Source organism: Heloderma suspectum, chromosome 2 (genome assembly GCF_057233095.1).
Source record: "Heloderma suspectum isolate Gila_16-S chromosome 2, 16-S_ref, whole genome shotgun sequence".
NCBI lineage: Eukaryota > Metazoa > Chordata > Lepidosauria > Squamata > Helodermatidae > Heloderma > Heloderma suspectum.
In genome coordinates this window covers 273,269,815-273,289,459 of record NC_139459.1, presented here as the reverse complement: position 1 = coordinate 273,289,459, position 19,645 = coordinate 273,269,815, and the positions used below count along the sequence as shown (strand labels likewise).

General features: G+C 44.2%; 1 protein-coding gene across 4 annotated transcripts in view; it reads right to left on the bottom strand.

Annotated features, from left to right (window-relative positions):
* Positions 1-19,261, bottom strand: part of CYFIP2 (cytoplasmic FMR1 interacting protein 2) — a 95,889-nt gene extending 76,628 nt beyond the window's left edge. Inside the window, exons 1-2 of one of the 4 annotated variants that reach the window (XM_084839252.1) lie at positions 19,042-19,261; positions 378-518 (exon numbers count right to left, since the gene is read on the bottom strand). In XM_084839252.1, coding sequence (XP_084695378.1) covers positions 378-494 — 117 coding nt within the window. In that variant the 5' untranslated portion in view covers positions 495-518; positions 19,042-19,261. Of the gene's footprint in view, positions 1-377; positions 519-829; positions 873-17,813; positions 17,836-19,041 lie in introns of those variants that run through there. The other 3 variants (XM_084839255.1, XM_084839253.1, XM_084839254.1) reach the window with 3 other exon arrangements.
* Positions 19,262-19,645: the final 384 nt, after the last annotated feature.

Genomic DNA, 19,645 nt, shown 5'->3' with positions numbered 1-19,645 from the left:
CTAGTAACAAAATGGAAATGTCAAGCTGCAGTTAATAAGAAGCGGAAGCGAACACTTCCAAACTCCTCCTTATGGCCATGCTGGAAGAGGATGCAAGACCACATGAACCCAGGGAGAAGCTAGGCTTATTCTTATAACACTAAACTATGGTTTAGCGTTACGTCCAACCTATCCATGATTTATATTCTCTTGCTGCTGCAGCAATCTGCATTTTTCTTTCACTTGCCTTCTCCCATGCTTTGCTCTCCGTCTCTTGCTTATTGTCCTGCATCTTTGTCAAATGACAATGTTTTCTGCTTGTCTTCAAAACACCATGAACTGCAGAAATGAATTGTACAGTCCTTCTGGGACATGATGTCTGAGGAGCTGCTACTTACCTGGTACATGATAGATGATGGAGGTGGCTCGATGCATGGCTGTTGATCAGGTAGTGGCAGCTCCTCCAATAGGTCCACATTGGACAGAGCATCCTCCAGGGTTACGTGAGTCGTCATGGCTCCGAGCTTTCAGACTCACCACTAAACTCAAAGAAAACAAGATTACATTACAGAACCAAATCCAGAAAAATTAAAAAGAGATTCAGAAAGAATGGAAGCAGATTAGACAACATGCAGTTAAACATATCCCATTAAAATCAATGAGAACTGAACATGCTATAACTACGGATTACAGCCTCAGTGTGCAATACAGTGAACACTTTCCTGAGAGTAAGCCTCAGTGGGGTTTACTACTGAGTAAACACACACAGGATCAGGCTGCATGACTCTTCACATTACCACAGGGTAACAGTGTAAAGATACTCCTTTCATAGCTATTCGGGAGGATTTACCTTAACTGCTCATACTGGCTCTATATACAGAAGTACATTCCCCACAAGAAGAATCAAGCTATTCTGAGGATATCTCAGGGTTCTCCTCTGCTAATCTTTCTTGAGATGAAATAGTCACTTCCTCTTTAGTGCATCAAGTGCATAATGTTCACATAAACAAATATATCAAAGCTATTATTATTATTATTATTTACATTTCTATACCGCCCCATAGCCGAAGATCTCTGGGTAGTTTACAAAGTTAAAACATTAAAATACAATATACAAAGTTTAAAAACCATTTACATAAAAGCATACAGACAATATATACAAACAACATATAACTAAAAACAATTTTGAACTAGAAACATTTTTTTTAAATCCAACAATAAAACACAGCTTAAAACAACACAGCTTAAAAACAGTATAAAACAAGAGTTCTAAAAAGGGAAGGTCTGCCAGAATAACAGAGTCTTTAATGCCTGCTTAAAAACCTTCAACGAGGCCAGCAGGCACATTTCAACCAGTGGGAGGTGGCAAAGGAGAAGGTCCTCTTGCGTGTGGCTGCCGGTCTCACATTAGGCAGCCACAGCAGAGAGCCCTCCCAAAGGTACCTTGGATCTAGACCATATCAGGCTTTAAAGGAAGGAACCAGCTGTTTATATTTTGCTCAGAAACAAATTGGCAGCCAGTGTAAAGATTTTAAAACCAGTGTAATATGGTCTCCACAGGATGTCCCAGAGACCAATCTGGCTGCCATATTTTGTACCAGTTGGAGTTTCCGAACTAAATATAAAGGCACACTCAAGTATAACACATTACAGAAATCAAGCCTAGAGGATACCAGCGCATGCACGGCCGTTACCAGGTCCATATGTTCCAGGAATGGGTGTGGCTAGCAAATTAGCTGAAGCTGGTAACAGGCACTTCTCACCATTGCCTCCACCTGGGGTGCTAGGAGCAGGGTTGGGTCAAGAAGCACCCCCAAGCTATGAACTTGCTCCTTCAGGGGGAATGCAATCCCATCCAGAACTGGTTGCATACCTCAATACCTGAATTAGGACCCTTCACAATGAGCGCCTCTGTTTTGCCTGGATTCAACTTCAGTTTGTTCTCCCTCATCCAGCCCATTACCAACTTCAGGCAGTCATTCAGAGGAGTCATACCTTCCTTGGATAAAGATGTTAAGGAGAAATAGATTTGGGTGTCATCAGCATACTGATAACACTCAGCCCTAAGCCTCCTGATTATCTCTCCCAGCAGTTTCATGTAGATATTAAACAGCATCGGGGATAGAATGGAGCCCTGAGGGACTCCACATAATAGTTCCCTTTTCAAGGAACAACTATGCCCAAGCAACACAATCTGGAACTGTCCTGAGGGAAAGGAGTGGAACCATTGCAGAGCAGTGCCCCCAACTCCTTCAGGCAATCCAGAAGGATACCATGGTCGATGGTATCGAATGCCACTGACAGTTCCAGAAGAATCAACAGGGATGCAGTCTCCCTATCAATTCCCAGGCAAAAATCATCCACCAAGGCAATCATGGCAGTCTCAACTCCATATCCCATTCGGAAGCCGGTTTGAAATCGTAGGCTTACTATAAAAGGTACTATTGATAGAGGAAACCATTGCTCTCCCAGTGTTAATGATGGAGAAGAGACATGCAGAAAGCTCAAATGGCTTACCCCAACTCTCTCTCTCAGCCCTAGTTCTACATCTATTACATAGGAATACTAGATAATAACCCCAGGTGGGTTTTTCTAAGGATTTTTGAGATAGTATATGTCGAGTATCTAGAAAAAGCTAGGGGTGTATGGATCCCCTACCTTTCCGGTCCAGGGAGGGTCTGCAGAGGGGGTGGCGATCTGTCCCTCCCCCCACCCCGGAATCCGTCCAGGCCGGCTCTGCTCCGCGGGGATCCTGAGGAGCTAGCCGCTGGGTCCGCATTGTTGGCGATACGGCCGCCCGCCATTGCCGTGCCATGCCGTATCGCTTCGCTGTGCTAACTAGCTCCAGACGCAAATGGCGTCCACTATGCCATTTGCGGCCGTAAAGCTGGTAGATTAACCTAAATGCAGCCGTAAATGGGGTCCGTGGCAGAATTCTCCAACATCCCTAGAAAAAGCACTATATAAATGGTATTAGAATGATTTTATTTGTTTGCTTTGTACCCCACCTTTCTATAAGAAAATGGCACTCAAGACGGCTCACAACCATAGATAAATAAAAACTTGATTAAAATAGTAATAAAACAAATACATTAAGGTCACAATCCTATGGCCGCTAGTCAGCGGCTAGAGCTCGTAGAACAAGTTGGTTTCCGGGAACTGACCCCACCCCCTCCTACACCACCTCGTAGGCAGCACAGATCAGACCTGTGCTACGCGCTCATAAGAGCAGCGTGGAGCGTCGAACATGGGGCGTTCCCGGGGCAGGGCGGGAAGTCGGGAATGCTGGTACAACACATCCTATGTGTTGTCCGACCGCCGCTTCCTGTGCTCCGAGGTCCCACAGCTAGACAGCTGAAATCAGCTGTCTAGCTGCGAAAGCCGAGTGGGGCAAGCGAGGAGGAGATCCGCTCCTCACCAGTCCGCCTGCCCTGCATTGGATAGGTGGTCACCCCCAGGTAACCGTCGATCCAGACAGGATTGCTCCCTAAAAGCATGATTAAAAACACAACACTAAAAGAATGGAAACAGCACTTAACCCAACAGACCCACTTATACACCAACAGTGTGCTTGAAAAAAAAGTATTTGCCTGCCAGCAAAAGGACACCAGAGTGGAAGTCAACCTAGCCTCCCTCGGCAGGGAGTCCCACTGCCTGGGACCAGCCACTGAGAAGGCCCTGAGACAATTACTTTATTACATATAAACGCTGTGAACACAAGGTAACATCACAATTGTAGGGTGCACAGTTGGATGACTGTGTCTTTCCTGAGAAAGTTATGAAGAGTCACAGATGACAAGCACAGGAATAATTGGTAGTTTGTCAATACTAAGGTATTATGGTTATTCAGTGGTAGAGGGCTCAAGTTTAGGGATGCTATCAGTTCCAAGCCTAAGTATGTTATTGTTATATAGCAGGAGAGGTGTCCCTTTTCCTTTCCTTTTTCCTGAAGCATCCCGATATAGCACAGGGAGGACAATTTTAACCTCATATACATATCCCACCAGCAACCCTAGTAACCTCTCCAGGTTACTCACTATAAACTGTTGGGGTCTTGAGCAGGCCATTTTCCTCCCTGTCTCTTGTTTTCCATTTTTTATTTCCCCCCTCAAATAACACTCTGACATTCTGCGTGTCACCTGCTCTCAACCGTAGGCTACATTTATAGACTCACACAGTTTGCCCAATTTCTAGTTCCTTTAGACCTCTCTTTTTTGCCCCCAGGTCGGAAGTGAGAGCTACTGCTGATACAAAGCAATGGAAACATTCAAGATTTCAGCATAACTATGACTGGGTAGCAGCACATGACCTTGCAGTGAAAGATAGCAGCAAATACAGTAGTTCCTGTCTTTTTCAGTGTGGACCAGAAAGTTGCCTCTCCAGACAATAAGCTTAATTATTCTAGATTTCTTATCTCTATGCCCTCAACATTCTGCAAGTTCACAGGCCCTTGTCAGGTCATTTTAGTGTTGTTTTAAAATCCCTTTTAATTTACAAACTTTATACTTTCATGTATACAGGAAGTCCCTGGAATATGTCAAAATGTCCCCTTATTTTTAGGTGGTCCTTTTTCACTTCCAGACTGATAGACATTCAACCACCTGTTCAGTATTGGAAGGAACGGTATGTCCTCTAATGATACTTTCACAAGTTACATTAAGAAAACATTTTCCCCTTTATTGCAGCTTCTTTTCATAGCTCTTACCTGTTCATGCTAGTTAATTCAATTTCGCTGATCCAATGGGCATGTGTTTTCCATTCTGTGTACTTTGTCATTACTTACACCAGAAAAAGAACCAACAGATGCCTGTGACACTTGTACATATGCAGAGTGGTGGAGGCAGTTATCTCTGCAAAGGAAACTAAACTAAAGCCTCTCCTGGACACCGATAGCTTGGCCACAGTGGTACAGGGACTAGTAACCTCAACACTAGAGTAGTGCAATGCACTCTATGTGGGGCTGCCCTTAAGACTGCTCCGGAAGTTGGAGCTAGTGCAGAACGCAGCAGCTCAGCTGTTGTCAGGAGCTGCCCTTCTTCAGCATGCCACTCCTTTGCTGAGGGAACTGCACTGGCTGACTATTCACTATTGGGCCAAGTTTATGGTTTTGGTAGTAGTGTACAAAGTAGTGTAAAAAACTTAGGACCCAGATACAGTACCTGAGAGAGCATCTTCTTCCTTGCCAATCTGCCTCGTCACTGAGATCATCAGAGGGCATGCTCCTGGTGCTTCCACATGGACCTATGGCCCGATTAGAGTCCACCCACAGAAGAGCCTTCAGTGTGGTGGCCCCCTTTCTTTGGAACTCCCTGCCCTGGAGGTCAGGCAGCCAACACCGTGTTTCTCCTGGTGCCTCCTGAAAACCGCTCTATTCCAGGAAGCACTCCTTAACTGATTAGCAGTTAACCATTAACATGGTTTTTATCGGCATTTTGTTTTTTAAAATCATAATTTTAATATGGTGTTTTAATCTTGTTATCTTCTTACTCTCTGCTCCAAAATCTGTTGTAGATATGGAACGGTATACAAACATTGTAAATAAACAAATAAATACCTTGAAGGAATGTGTGCAGACTCTGCACAGCAAATACATGTGCATTTATTGCTCAATAAGATATTCACATGAAAAGGCTCTCACGGTATATACAAAACATTAAGTTTTATCCATTCACAGTATGGCTACTATCAATATAGCATGGATGCCCACATTCCTTGAAAATGTTATTATTAATCCTGCGTCTATAAAAGCTGTGATCGCAGCACACAGTGCAATTGCAGGATTTCCCTCATGTTTCCAGAGGGCTTTTTATATTTGAATTTACTGTTGTTTTTAAGGGCAATCACCTGAAGAGAATAAAAAAAAAAGATATGCAAAAGCATCAATGTTTAGCAGGAGGATGTGTGTTTTTTTGACATGTCAATACATAAATTCTTATGACTGTCCATTTATCTTGATGTATTTGTGGGTCAGTCGCACCTTGAGACATATGACATCCAGTGAGGCCCTGATTCAAAGTGCATTATAAACTAAGTACAGAAGAGACGGCAGATGGACACAACAATCAGATGAGGTAATTCTGAAATGGTCCTTAGGAGAAGTGTGATAAACAGCTGTCAGGGCAAAGCAGCCGCCTGCCTAAGCTTCATGGTCAGAGTGATTTATAACAAGAAACTTGTCGAAGGCTGACATATGGATCCCACCTATTTCATTTTAAAGGAATTAATCTGAAAACTCTTACGCATTACATTGCTAGAACCTGAAAGCTTGAATTTCATTGTCCTGGTAGCAACCCAAGGAAAGGAGGGACAGCAATCCTCTTGAGGAATACACACATTGTAATAATATTCCCTCAGAGATACTGAAGTGACTCTTTGTTTATCTCAATGAAATCTTACTTTATGGGGTTACATCCCATAATGCAATTCTGTGAAATATTTATATTATGCATTAATGCTACTTTCAGGACTGGTTCACACATGCTGACTAGCAGCTAAATGTGCCAAATGCTTCCATAGAAAAGCATTGTCTTTCAGATGATGCATGAGCTGATATGAGGGATTAATTTATGGTGCTTGATCTGTGATGATAATACTTAGCATTTTAAAGTGTTCCGAAGTCTTAGAAAAGGAGTGGGCTGCCCCAGACAGTGACCACTGGTTTCAGAAAGGGAATGTTACAAGTTTAACAAGATAAGAAAGTTATCCCTACTTTCATCTGTGGAATTTTGAAGAGTATGCAAGCAAGCGCAGAAAACGAAAACCACAAGTCACTTGTGCTTGCCGATTACCCCATTTGAGATCATGTTCAAAGTATCTCTAACAGTCCGTTTGGTTTCTGCGCATCAATAAACATACATGCCCAAGTTTCTCTTTACAATTATGGGGCCAGAAAGCTGCTTTAAAAAAAAATCCTAAGATCTCTTCATTGCAAACTCCATCCAGTATAACAGATTTCATTCCGTGCTTGTGCTGCAAATCAGGGAAGGCACAAAAACACACACACATCCTTCTAAATGCTGCATGTGTTCAGGAGAAAAAAGGTTGCCAACTCGTGAAATGAAGGAGACTTATGTGTGTTTTAACAGATTCATGGCAGCGAGCAGTTCAGCAGACATGGCTGCTCCTGTCACTGCTGGCTGGTTAGAGATACTATTTTCTTTGATCAGAAAAGCCTCACTTACTGAGCCTCTATTTGAAGCTGGTATTAAAAGCAAAGGAACCTAGAACAGGTCTGAGGGTGGCAACCCTCATCTATAGCCATAAATGTTCACCATAGTTATCATTCAAATATTGCTTCTTAGAAAAGTTTAACTGCAATATGGGAATAGGGAAGGATGGGCATTTTCTCTCAAACAGCACACTGGGACTCGAGTCCCAGATACTTTTACAATAAACAGTAAAAAATATTTATCTTTAAAATGTAAATGAAAAAAATAGTGAAACAAAGCGTACGTACTGTACATAATTAGGGTTGCCAACTTCTTCCCTGGCTGGGTCCCTGTGCCTTTAGCAGCTACACCTGGCCAGAGGAAGCTTTCTGCATTACGTAATTTCCACACTAGGAAAAGTTTTCCCCACTAAATTTATTCGCGTTGGGCAACTGTTAAAGGCACAGGTGCCCTGTCAGAAAAGAAAAATTGGCAATTACTAGTTTGGTTTCTACTGATTACATGAGAAGGTTTACACTAAACTCTTGCCTGTTCCTCTCCAATTCATGATTTCTAAAGAGCGATTTTGTTGCTGTAATGGTAGATCTACCAAGCTTTCCTATGTAAGCCAAGAACATCTGCTACTTAATGCTATCATCATCTTCACAACCAGCCCAAGCCAAAGAGAGTCCTTCTTTTTCAATGATATGGCAATGGGGTCACTGGGTCAGTGATCAAAAGATCAGCATGGGGTATTAGCCAACAGAAGCCATCTGTGCCTCCCGGGCTTATATCAGGCAGGGTTGACAGGGTTGACTGGAGCGGGTGCTCAAAAGGGAACAACACAGGATCGGGGAAGGGAGGGGGAAATAAGCAATATTCTTTGTGGTTCATGTATAGGTGCAACACTTCCTGCATTGTCATGTCTGACAAACAACCATTGCAACACCAAACTCTCAACATGTAACTATACCAGAGGTGTATTATATCAGCAAGCTTGAAAGGAGGACTTTTGCAAAAAGAGATGCTTTACCTTTCACACAGGAAATGGACTGCTTCAAATTAAATGATGAAGCACAACAATCACTATCTCCAGAAAATCTGGAGTCTTGTTTTTTTCTTTAAAAAAATATTTCCATGCAATGCTTTCCTTTCTTCACTTGGGCCTGAGAAGAGTACTTAAGTATTTCAAGACATCACAAATCTGGCTTAGATCAGCAACTCCCTTACACAAAATCTGTGCTATGCTAAGCTGACCTTTTGCTCTCTGAAATGAAGTTGCGTTCTGATGAACATAGACAAGCTACTCAAGTGGCCTGGGCAACTGCTTACATAAATGTGCAATCAACATCCTCTGGGGATCAACAGAATAGCTCCTCCATGTTTAACAAGGAACATGTGCTTCAGACATCAACCTAGGACAGCTCCATCTTCAACAAGGGAATAACCTGGGTTAAATTTGTAACAAAAAGGGCCCCTTATAGATTTTATTTTATATATTTTAAGAATGTATCAACTGCCCTTCATCTACAAGGGATCCCAGGACAGTAGACATTAATATAATATAATAACAACTACAGTAATAACCTGGGGCCGCGGTGGCTTAGTGGTTAAGACGCTGAACTGCAGACCGGAAGGTCGACAGGACAGCAGTTCGAGACCCAAGTGCTGAGTGACAGAGTGAGCTCCCGTCTTCAGTCCCAGCTTCTGCCAACCTAGCAGCTTGAAAGCAAGAAATTGCAAATAGATAAATAGGTACCGCCTCAGTGGGAAAGGTAACAGCATTCCATGCACCTCAGTGTTCAGTCATGCCGGTCACATGACCACGGAAGCGTCTTCGGACAGTGCTGGCTCTTCGGCTTAGAAACGGGGATGAGCACCGCACCCTAGAGTCGGACACGACTGGTTGGGGGCACCTTTACCTTTTTTTACAGTAATAACCAACAACGATAACATTACAAGGTAAGAGGCATAAAAACTATTCGACCAACAACCAAAGAAACAGATCAAGCAATGGAATAGCATCGTCCAGAGCTGTGTGGGTCCTGTAATTCTATGATCATGCCATGCAAATGCTGAATTTGGTACTAATGTGCAATTCAGCATCCTGACAATCGCATTTCTTGTTTTCAAGGATACAAAAGGTTGGGAAAGGCCTTGACATTGTGTGGGCAATGCCTGTGGAATTTCAAAAACCAAAGCAGAGGCTCAGCAGGATGAGTCAAACTACATATGACTAACAGGAGCCAAATAAACAATGCAAAATAGCAAATGCAGGGCAATTTTGCACCATTTATCTACCAAACAGATCAACAACGTTATGCAATCCAGACCACAGGGTACCACAAAAGGAGAGCCACAGGATACCATAAAATGATGCCTGCAGAGCAACTAGATTCAAATAACTGAAGCATGGGAGTCTAGACACATTGCAAAACCCTGCTCTAAAAGCCACATATGTATAATGGGCAGTCCTGACCTAGGGAACGCCCCTCCCCAACCTGAGCATCTGTCATAAATATGAACAAAATGTACGTATCACCTTCCATGCCAAAGGAAATATTATTGGGACACCACCAGCATCCTACCCCTTGCTGCAGCTGTCCTTGTTATCAGAAAAGGAAGAAGGGTGGGAGTGGTAGACCGTAGATAAGAGGGGCGGGGGAACCAATCCTCACCTCACCCAAACCATCCAGATTATGGCACCAGAATAGAGATAACAAAATACTTTTGATGCTAGTTTCCCTTTTGAGGCCATTTCATTCCCTACCCTGTCAAGAGCAGCCATGACTAGAATCAGGGGCCTCCTGATATGTATGTATTTTACTGCTCTTGCGTTGAACATTGAAGGTTGCACAGGAAAGTCTGAAACAGCCCGATTATCCTCCCAGTACCAGGACAGCAACTAAAGGGCAACTAAATGATCAAGGGGCTGAAGCATCTCCCCTAGGAGGGAAGGGTACAACAGCTGGGATTGTTTAGCTTGGAAAAAAAGAGGGTAAGGGGAGACGTGATAAAGGTGTACAAAATTATGCATAGTGTGGAGAATGTGGATGGGGAGACATTTTTCTCCCTCTCTCAAAATACTAGAATGCGGGGTCATCCCATGAAGCTGATTGGCAGGAGATTCAGGACAAATAAAAAGAAGTACTTCACACAGCACGTAGTTAAAGTATCGAATTTGCTACCACAGGATGTAGTGATGGATGCCAATTTGGATGGCTTTAAAGGGGGATTAGACAAATTCCTGGAAGAGTAGGCTATCAGTGGCTACTGTTCCTGATGGTTATGTGCTACCTCCAGTAACAAAGGCAGTATGCTGGGGAACATGGGTGGGAGAGTGCTGTTGCACTCATGTCCTGCTTGTGGGTTCACATTGACAGCTGGCTGGCCACTGTGTGAACAGAATGCTGGACTAGATGGACCCTTGGTCTGATCCAGCTTGGCTCTTCTTATGTTCTTATGACAGCACAGTCCCAACCCGGGCTGCCCACTGGTTTCCCCACTTCCCTGGCCTGGCCTGGCGTAGCTGCAAGGTCAGTCTTGGGCTGTGCCTAGGCCTTCTCTGCTTTGCTTTCCAATTGCCTACCTTTCTTACCTATTTCCAGTCTCCCTGAGCTGTCTGTCTGCCTTGCCAGTCTTGCCTAGGCCTCCTGCAAATTCTGCCATGGCTGTTCCAAGCTCCAGTCCTATTTCGCTGGGGTGGGGGCCCATATCTCTAGTACCTGACACTCCTGCCTGCCCATGGCCCAGAACTGATACAGCCTTGGGACGATGCACTTTCACACTCAAAAAGGTCATGGTCACAAGACAGGAACACGGGGCGGGGGGGAGGTCACAATTCCCCCATGGTTCTTCATGCCAGGTGAACCTGGCAATCAGATAGGAAGAAGGGCTACATGACTTCACATTAATCAAATGTAATCCTCCTCCACATCTGCTAAATGATGTGTTAGTGGAGGCGAATATTCTGTTTGCTAACATACAAGGTTGTTTCAGGGTTTTTTTAACACTGGTAACCTTGGCAACAGTAGAGAGAGGTGCCAGCCCCCATTATTATATTTTGTATTGATTTTTATTCATTCCTTTTTGGAACCTTGATTTTATTAACCACCTTGAACATAATATGGAAACGTGGGATGCAATCAATAAGGAAAGAAGAGAGAAAGGAAGGAATCACAGGTTTTAATTCATACATTCATAGTGCAATCCTATGCGTATCTAATCAGACGTAAGTCCTACTACGTTCAATGGGGCTTACTCCCAGTTAATTTGCAGCCTCAACGTTTAAGATTTATTTATTCATTAAAAATATTTCTTGGGCATCTTTCAGGGCAGGAACTTTCCCAAGGTGGTGTACAACAGTAAAATTCACATAATAAAAACGGATGTGATAATCAAAACAGCAAACATTCTAAAAACAAACAAACACCAGCATAAAATAAAACCTACAGCACAGAATTGCAGCTACAACCCAGTCCAATAAAACATAATCAGGTACAGCCAAGGTAAAGGAGTAGGTTTTCAGGGCCTTCCTAAAAGCCTGCAATTATGGGGCTTGGCGGACCCCAGTGGCAACTCATTCCAGAGGCCACTGCAGAAAAGGCCCTTCTCATGTACTCACCCACCTAATTGCCCTCAAAGATGGGCAAGTGAGAAGCCCTCTCTTTCTGATCTTAAAGTGCAGGCAGGTTGATATGGGTGAAGGTGGTCCTTCAAGTAATTTGGTCCCAAACCATATAAGGCTTTAAAGGTCAAAAACAGCACTTTAAATTGGGTTCAGAAACACACTGATAACCAGTGCAGCTGGTGCAGTATGGATGTTATAATGAGGGTTTTACAAGGTCTTCTAAATGGAGTCATTGGATGGCAAAATGATAACAGATGACAAAGAAAAGGCAGAAGTGCTCAATTCCTACTTTGGCTCAGTCTTCTCCCAAAAGAGGGTCTATGAGCCCCCTGGCAAAGGCGAAGTACAGGCTGAAGGGGCAGGATTGCAGCTTGAGATCGATAGGCATATGGTCAAGGAACACCTAATTACTTTGAATGAGTTCAAATCTCCAGGGCCAGATGAACTTCATCCTAGAGTAATAAAGGAACTGGCAGAAGAACTCTCAGAACCACTGTCTATTCTCTTTGAGAAATCATGGAGGACAGGTGAAGTGCCAGATGACTGGAGGAGGGCTAATGTTGTCCCTATCTTCAAAAAGGGTAAAAAGGAGGAACCTGGGAACTACAGACCAGTCAGTCTGACACCAATCCCTGGGAAAATTCTGGAGCAGATAATAAAGCAATCCATCTGGAAGCACCTTGAAAACAATGCAGTGATTACTGAAGCCAACATGGATTGGTCAAGAACAAATCCTGCCAGATGACTCTGATCTCATTTTTTGATGAAGTAACCTCCCTTCTGGACTGTGGGAATGCTGTATACATAATATACCTCGACTTCAGCAAAGCTTTCGACAAAGTGCCCCATGATATCCTGATGAGCAAACTAGCTCAAAGTGGGCTAGATGAAAAAACTGTCAGGTGGATCCACAGTTGGCTACAGAATCAGTCTCAAAGAGTGCTTATCAGTGGGATCTTCTCAAACTGGGGAAAGGTAATGAGTGGGGTACCGCAGGGCTCAGTCCTGGGCCCAGTGCTCTTCAACATTTTTATTAATGACTTGGAGGAGGAGGTGCAGCGAATGCTGATCACAGATGCAGATGACACCAAATTGGGCGGGATAGCTAATACTTTGGAAGACAGAAACAAAATTCAAAGTGATCTTGATAGATTGGAGCGCTGGGCAGAAAACAACAGAATGACATTTAATAGGGATAAATGCCAAGTTCTGCACCTAGGAAAAAGAAACCAAATGCACAGTTACAAGATGGGGGATACGTGGCTCAACAACACTACAAGTGAGAAGGATCTTGGAATTGTTGTCGATCACAAGCTGAATATGAGCCAACAATGTTATGTGGCTGCAAAACAGGCAAATGCTATTTTGGGCTGCATTAATAGAAGCATAGCTTCCAAATCCCGGGAAGTACTAGTTCCCCTCTACTCAGCACTGGTTAGGCCTCATCTGGAGTCCTGTGTCCTTCCATTTTAAGAAGGATGCCGACAAACTGGAGAGGGTTCAGAGGAGGACAACAAAGATGATCAGGGGACTGGAAACAAAGCCCTATGAAGAGAGACTGAAAGAACTGGGCATGTTTAGCCTTGAGAAGAGAAGACTGAGAGGAGATATGATGGCGCTGTTCAAGGACTTGAAAGGTTGTCACAGAGAGGAAGCCCAGGATCTCTTCTTGAACATCCCGGAGTGCAAGACACGGAATAATGGGCTCAAGTTACAGGAAGCCAGATTCCGGCTGAACATCAGGAAAAACTTCCTGACTGTTAGTCAGGAATACGACAATGGAACCAACTGCCTAGGGAGGCAGTGGGCTCTCCCATACTGGAGGCATTCAAGACGAGGCTGGACAGCCATCTGTCAGGGATGCTCTGACTTGGATTCCTGTATTGAGTAGGGGTTGGACTCGATGGTCTTGTGGGCCCCTTCCAACCCTACTATTCTATGATTCTATGAGACTTTCTTTGCATGTGGCAAGAAATATCATTTTCAAAATTTACATAGCTATTTTCACTTTCTAATCAACAAAATCTCAATTTTATCTTTGGTATTTGTCCTTTCTCATTTTGGAACTATGTTGTTTGCTTAGGTAATTTCGGATTTGGTGAAAGAAAATACAACAAAATGAAAATGAATGCCATACATCACATGGAATTTTTAAAAGTCAAAAGCAATTAAATAGACTGAAGTGAAATAAACTTAATTATGCTCTGAATTCCCAATGAAATTTTCAATGAAATGAACTATAGGACTCCTAAATACTAAATATTCAAAATTAATACACTTTACATTGGCAATTATCCCACTTTGGTGACAGTCCTATGCACACTTGAGCTCTGCTCAGATGCTCTATACCTGAGTAGAGCAAACGCGTAAGGAGAGGGTGCACTCCAGCCCCAGTCCCCTCCGTTATCACATTAATTGCCCTCTACTCATGGAGGGCAACTGCCTGAAGAGAAGTTCCTGTATCCATGGAGGCTCACCATGCAAGTCAGAATGCTGATCTACAATGAGCCTAAAGTTGCCTTGTCTTTAACCCTATTGGTACTACTTCTGATCCTCTTAATTCTGTCTGAGAGAATATTCATTCCCACCATATGCTGCCATTTTAGGATTTTATTTATTTGTTAATAAAAATATTTTAAAACCACTCTTTGTCCTTGGGGATACCAGGGCAGCATACAAGAACATGATCAAAACCAGTTGCACAAATAGTCACGCACAATAAAACAATACCATCACCTTCAAATAGTCTCGACTCTGCGAAAATATTCAAGCAGACTGACAACGCTCAGGCAAAGAAAATGTTTTAACTTGGTCATGAAAGGATTGCACTGCTAGTAACAGCTGTACCTCTGTGGAGAGGATATTCACAATCAGGGAGCGAGCCATCACAGAAAAGACTCTCTCTCTCTTGTCACACAAATTACTTCTCCTAGCAAGGGTACATAGGAAAGAGCTTCCCCTGAGGATCTCAAGACATGGGCAAGTTGATAAGAGAAATGTGCTCTTTCAGGTATTTTACAGGGATATCATTTTGTAATAAGAGGAACTATAAGGGGATCCAACTAGCGTTTTAGAAACATCTGCTGTTTTGATTGGTGAGTTATTATATGCATAATTTGGGTTGCTGGAAGATATACAATTAAAGCACTTCCTATTAAAACACCATACTTCCTATGATAATAAAACCACTCTCTCTAATGACAAGCTTATATAAGTAAACATTAGCCCAATTATTTGGAAATCTCTCCCTTTGTTGTTGTCTATAAAACTTGATGATTTCTCATAATGAAAAAATAGAATATACCTATCTAATACAAGTACGTGAAAATGCAATGGTTGCATTTGAATACAATGCATGATGTGAACAAGCCTTGGGCTCGTTAGCTCATTCTTCTTTCTCCTCTCCAGCACAGCCATGAGGAAGAAAATGGAAGCTTTCACTTCCATTTTCAACTAACCACAGTTACTCATTATGTCCAAACACAAATAAACAGTGGTTAATCTTAACTATTGGGGTCACGAAGAGTCGGACACGACTTAACGACTGAACAACAACAAATCTTAACTATGGTTTAGGGGGAGAAAGCCAACATCAAACCATGGTTTATGATCATAAATTGTTTCCCTAAACCATAGTTTAACCACAGATCTGGATTTGGTCACAATAAACCTTGGCTAATTGAAAATGGAATCAAAACGTTCTGATTTCTTCCTTGTTGCCAGGCAGGAGGAAAGTTAGCATAAGACCAAGGTTCATGCACACAATGTTAAACCAGACATTAGCCTTACATCTGAAAAGATAAATGTTGCCCCCTCCCTCTGTCGTTTCCCCTATGTCAAATTTTAGATTATAAGCTCCTCGTGCAAGAGCCCTGTCCTCTTGTACTCTGTAAATCCTGATGCATACTGATGGTGCTAGATAAATTAAGTATAATAACAACACAATGCCTCAAAATTTGGCACAGTAAGCCTCCCAATGGTGGATTCAAATAAACTCTTCTCCATCAACTGTCCCCACCAGCAGCCATTCCAGTAGGTTGTGCTGAGGGAGATGAGATGGGGAATCAGGACTATTCCACCAGACCTGCTGAAAGACTTAATTTTTTCCCTTCTTCCCTTTGTATTCCTAATTCCTGATTATTGATAAGATACTCTGTGAGCCTTTTTGGTTGAGGAGTGGGATAAAAATACTCCAAACAAACAAACAAATAAACGTTTTCTGACTGGTGGCTATCATTACTAGGCTACCAAGTTGGCTAGATTTCAATAGTTAGTGCCACTCACTATGCAGCAAATCAGTGTTCATTTACATTCATTCTAAGTTCGGAGAACAACCATTTGGGCTTCTCCAAATGTAGCTAACGTGAAACGGTGGCTAGCCACCATATGCATAACTAAGGAGCAATCCTATGGGTATTGCCAGCCGCCTCTGAACTCAGAGGCGACCACCTATCCAATACAGGGCGGGTGGGGCACAGAGGGGATCTTCAGCTCTGCAATCCAGCCGCCCTGCATTTGTGGCTAGATGGCTGATTTCGGCTGTCTAGCTGCAGCACTTCAGAGCGGGGCAGCAGGGGGAGCAGCCAGACAACACATAGGAAGAGCTGTACCAGCCATTCCAAGGTACCCACCCCTCCCTGCTCCCAAGAACACCCCCTTTCCTCCCACTCCGCTCTTACAAGCGCGGAGCCCGGGACAATCCACACCGCCTATCGCCGCTATCTGAAAGCCATAGGATTGTGCCCTTAGTTCTTTTGTGACTTATCCTTGTGACTTATAGCAGAAGCCTATGCATATCTACTCAGAGGTATGACCTATTGATGTGTGTATATGGCTGCAGTTAAAGTTGAGTTTTTGTTCCCCTAATTTTAGTTTCTCCTTTTTATTGGCAATAGTATTTTTGTATTGTATTGTTTGTTTTTCATGTTTGTAAGCTGCCTTGGGGGCTTGCCTGGTCCAAAACCTGGGGTAAAATATTTAGATAAATAAATATGAGGCTAAAAAGAACAAAGAAAAGTGGCGAGGAGGAAACAGGAGGTATCCCAAGAAAGTAAAACAGATTTGCAAGAAAAAAAGGTGGTCTGGATCAACCTTCCCAGCCTGGTATCCTCCAAATGTTTTGGACTACAACTCCTAAAATTCCTGACTATTGGCCATGCTGACTGAGGCTGATGGGAATTGAAATCCAAGACATCTGGAGAGCACCAAGTTGGGGAAGGGTGGCCTAGATGATATATACACAAATGCACACATTTGTGCACTGCCAATTACTACAGAGGGAGACTTCTGTCACATTAATTTAGAAGGGCGTGGTTAGTTGGTAAGGGCCATTTCTTTGGCCACTTCTTTGGAGAAGAACATCTCCCAATTTGAGAACTATCGTGTTGAACAAAGCATGATATAAAAAAGTTGGACTCAGCCAATATCATACATTTCACCAACCAAAAAATCCTCTATACGCACAAAGGTCCCGTTTTCCCTCTAACAAAACAGAGCAGGAATAACACCTGATCACTGCATGTCTTTCTTCCACTTCCTGTAGTCAACAGGTCAGCTCAACCTCATTACTTGAAATTCTTGTGATGTGAAATCCTACTGCTCCAACCACAATGACAGCAACAGATGGCTCAAGGGGCCCTGCTGTAGCAATATCTTTCTTGTCTGTAAACTCCAAGTTCTGGGTTCTTTGTTAAAATTTAACTTCCACTGGGCACACGCTAAAGAGCCCAGAGAATCTCCACCAAAATGCAGCAACATATCTGTCCTCCCCTCATTTTTTCACAGATCTCAGCTGTGACTTATGGAGTGGTTCTCTGCAAAACTCATTCATCTTCTGTCATTTGGGACTTTCTTGGCACTAGAAACAAGCTAAGTCATTTCCAACCCACTCACACCTTGTGGGTTCAAAAGTCTGACTCAGACAAATACTTCCGTATAATATTGTTTTAATGTATTCTCAGGGATGGAATGTAGATATGGAAGAGGAAGGAACTGAAAAATCAGGCTTGCTTTATTTTTGCTCAAACCAAAACGTATTTTGAGTAGTTTTGTAGTACCTCTAATTCCTCAGGGTTCAAGTCCATAATTCCCATTGGCTCTAACCTCTTCTTTTTTCTTTCAGTATGACTCGCAGAAAATATTTTTACTTTGATTATTTATTCATCCCTTCATCTCTGCCACTTCATCATCTTCGTTTCTATTTTTCTGTTTTGACAATGTGCATGCTTGCTCTGAATCCCAATAATTTCCCATCGAGCATTTTCCATTCACCTCCCACACCCAGATCAACACACCACACCTTCAATTTTCCAACTTTAAAAACCCCAAACATCTAATGACTAAATTACCCGTCAACTGTCAAGGGGCTGGCTAGGAACTGATCCTCACAGCCATTGCTTAATTAAACCCAATCTGCTTCTTAAGATCGAAGAAGCATTTCATTTCACACAGAATCTTGGGGGCCATTACATTTTCCTTACAAAAAAACAGCAGTACAGCTTGATCATATGGTAGTTACTTGGTGCGCTATAATAAACAAGGAGGCCTCGAATATCTCAGGTAGTTCTAAGCATTCTGGGATATCTCTCGTAAAATGCGTCCTTAGGGCCAAGCTGGGCCCAGTTTCTTGAAAGAAGCATGGCAACAGCCCCGGCGCCTACTTTCTGCCTCCCGCCCCCTCCTTGCATCGTTCTTTGCAGATGGCGACCCCAAGCAAAAAGGGGGGGGAAGAAAGGAGAAACAGCCGCGGGTCTGGCTAGAAGCCTGTTGCAGAGCCGTCTGTATCGTGGCAGAGCTTTGCAGTCTCACGCCGCGAGCCGCCCTCCCCAGCAAAGCTGTCACATCCAGCTCCTCGCAGGCAGCTTCCCATCTTGCACCCAGGCAGCCTTGCTGGCCAGCGCTGCCTAGATCCTCCTCCCCGCCAAAGAGCCCAGGACCCTCCCCGCGATCGGCCAAATCTGGGGAGGCCGGCAGCGGGCGGATGAATGAATGGCCGGGGGAGGGGGGAGCTCCCAGTTGCTGTCGCTAGAGAAGGAGGCACCGCATCGCACCTGCGTCGTCCGTTTTAACCGCCCGCCCGCCCCTCTTTCCTCTCCCCCCGCCTCTCTCCAGCGCAGCCACAGACAGCTCCCCAAGAAGCAACCCCACCCCGCACCCCCTTGAGCGGCGATCACGGCCCCGCCACCTCGTGCTCGGTGGTGGCTCCCCAGCCACGCGGCGAGCGCGGGGCCATTATGCCCAGGAGGGTCCCCTGGACCAGAGGAGCGGGAAATCCTCCCCTCTTACCTAGCAGTGGCGGCGAGGATGCTGCTGCTGCTGCTGCTGCTGCTGCTGCTGCTGGCCTCTGCGGCTGGCCTCAGCGCGGATGCAGCAGCAGCAGCAGGCAGGCGGGCGGGCAACGAAGGAGGCAGAGATGCTGAGGCGCCGCTGCTGCCACCGCTCGGCAGTCTCCGCCTCCCCTCCCTGCTGCTGCCTCAGTCTATTTGTGTCATGCGCGCGCACATGCACCCGCACAGAGAGAGAGCACACGGAGACACACACAAAGAGCAGGAAACGGCTAGGTCCCGTGCACTTCCTGAGCTCTTCTGCTGAACTCACCACCATCCCCACCCACTGGAGGGAGAGAGAGAGAGAGAGAGAAACCTATCCCCCCACCCCATGCGCTCACCCCCCGACACACACACACTCAGTGCAGCTACTCCCTCCCCGACAGGCAACTGCACCTGTTAATCAGACAACAAGGGCTGTTTTTCATTCGCCTCCGTAGAGCATCGCGTCTCAAGACTTCCCCCGCCTAAAGAAACAAACACCAAAGAGATGCCCAAGAATAGATGGATGGAATTTGTGTGGGGCGGGGGGCGGGGTGGGATTGTGCAAACTTGTGTGCATT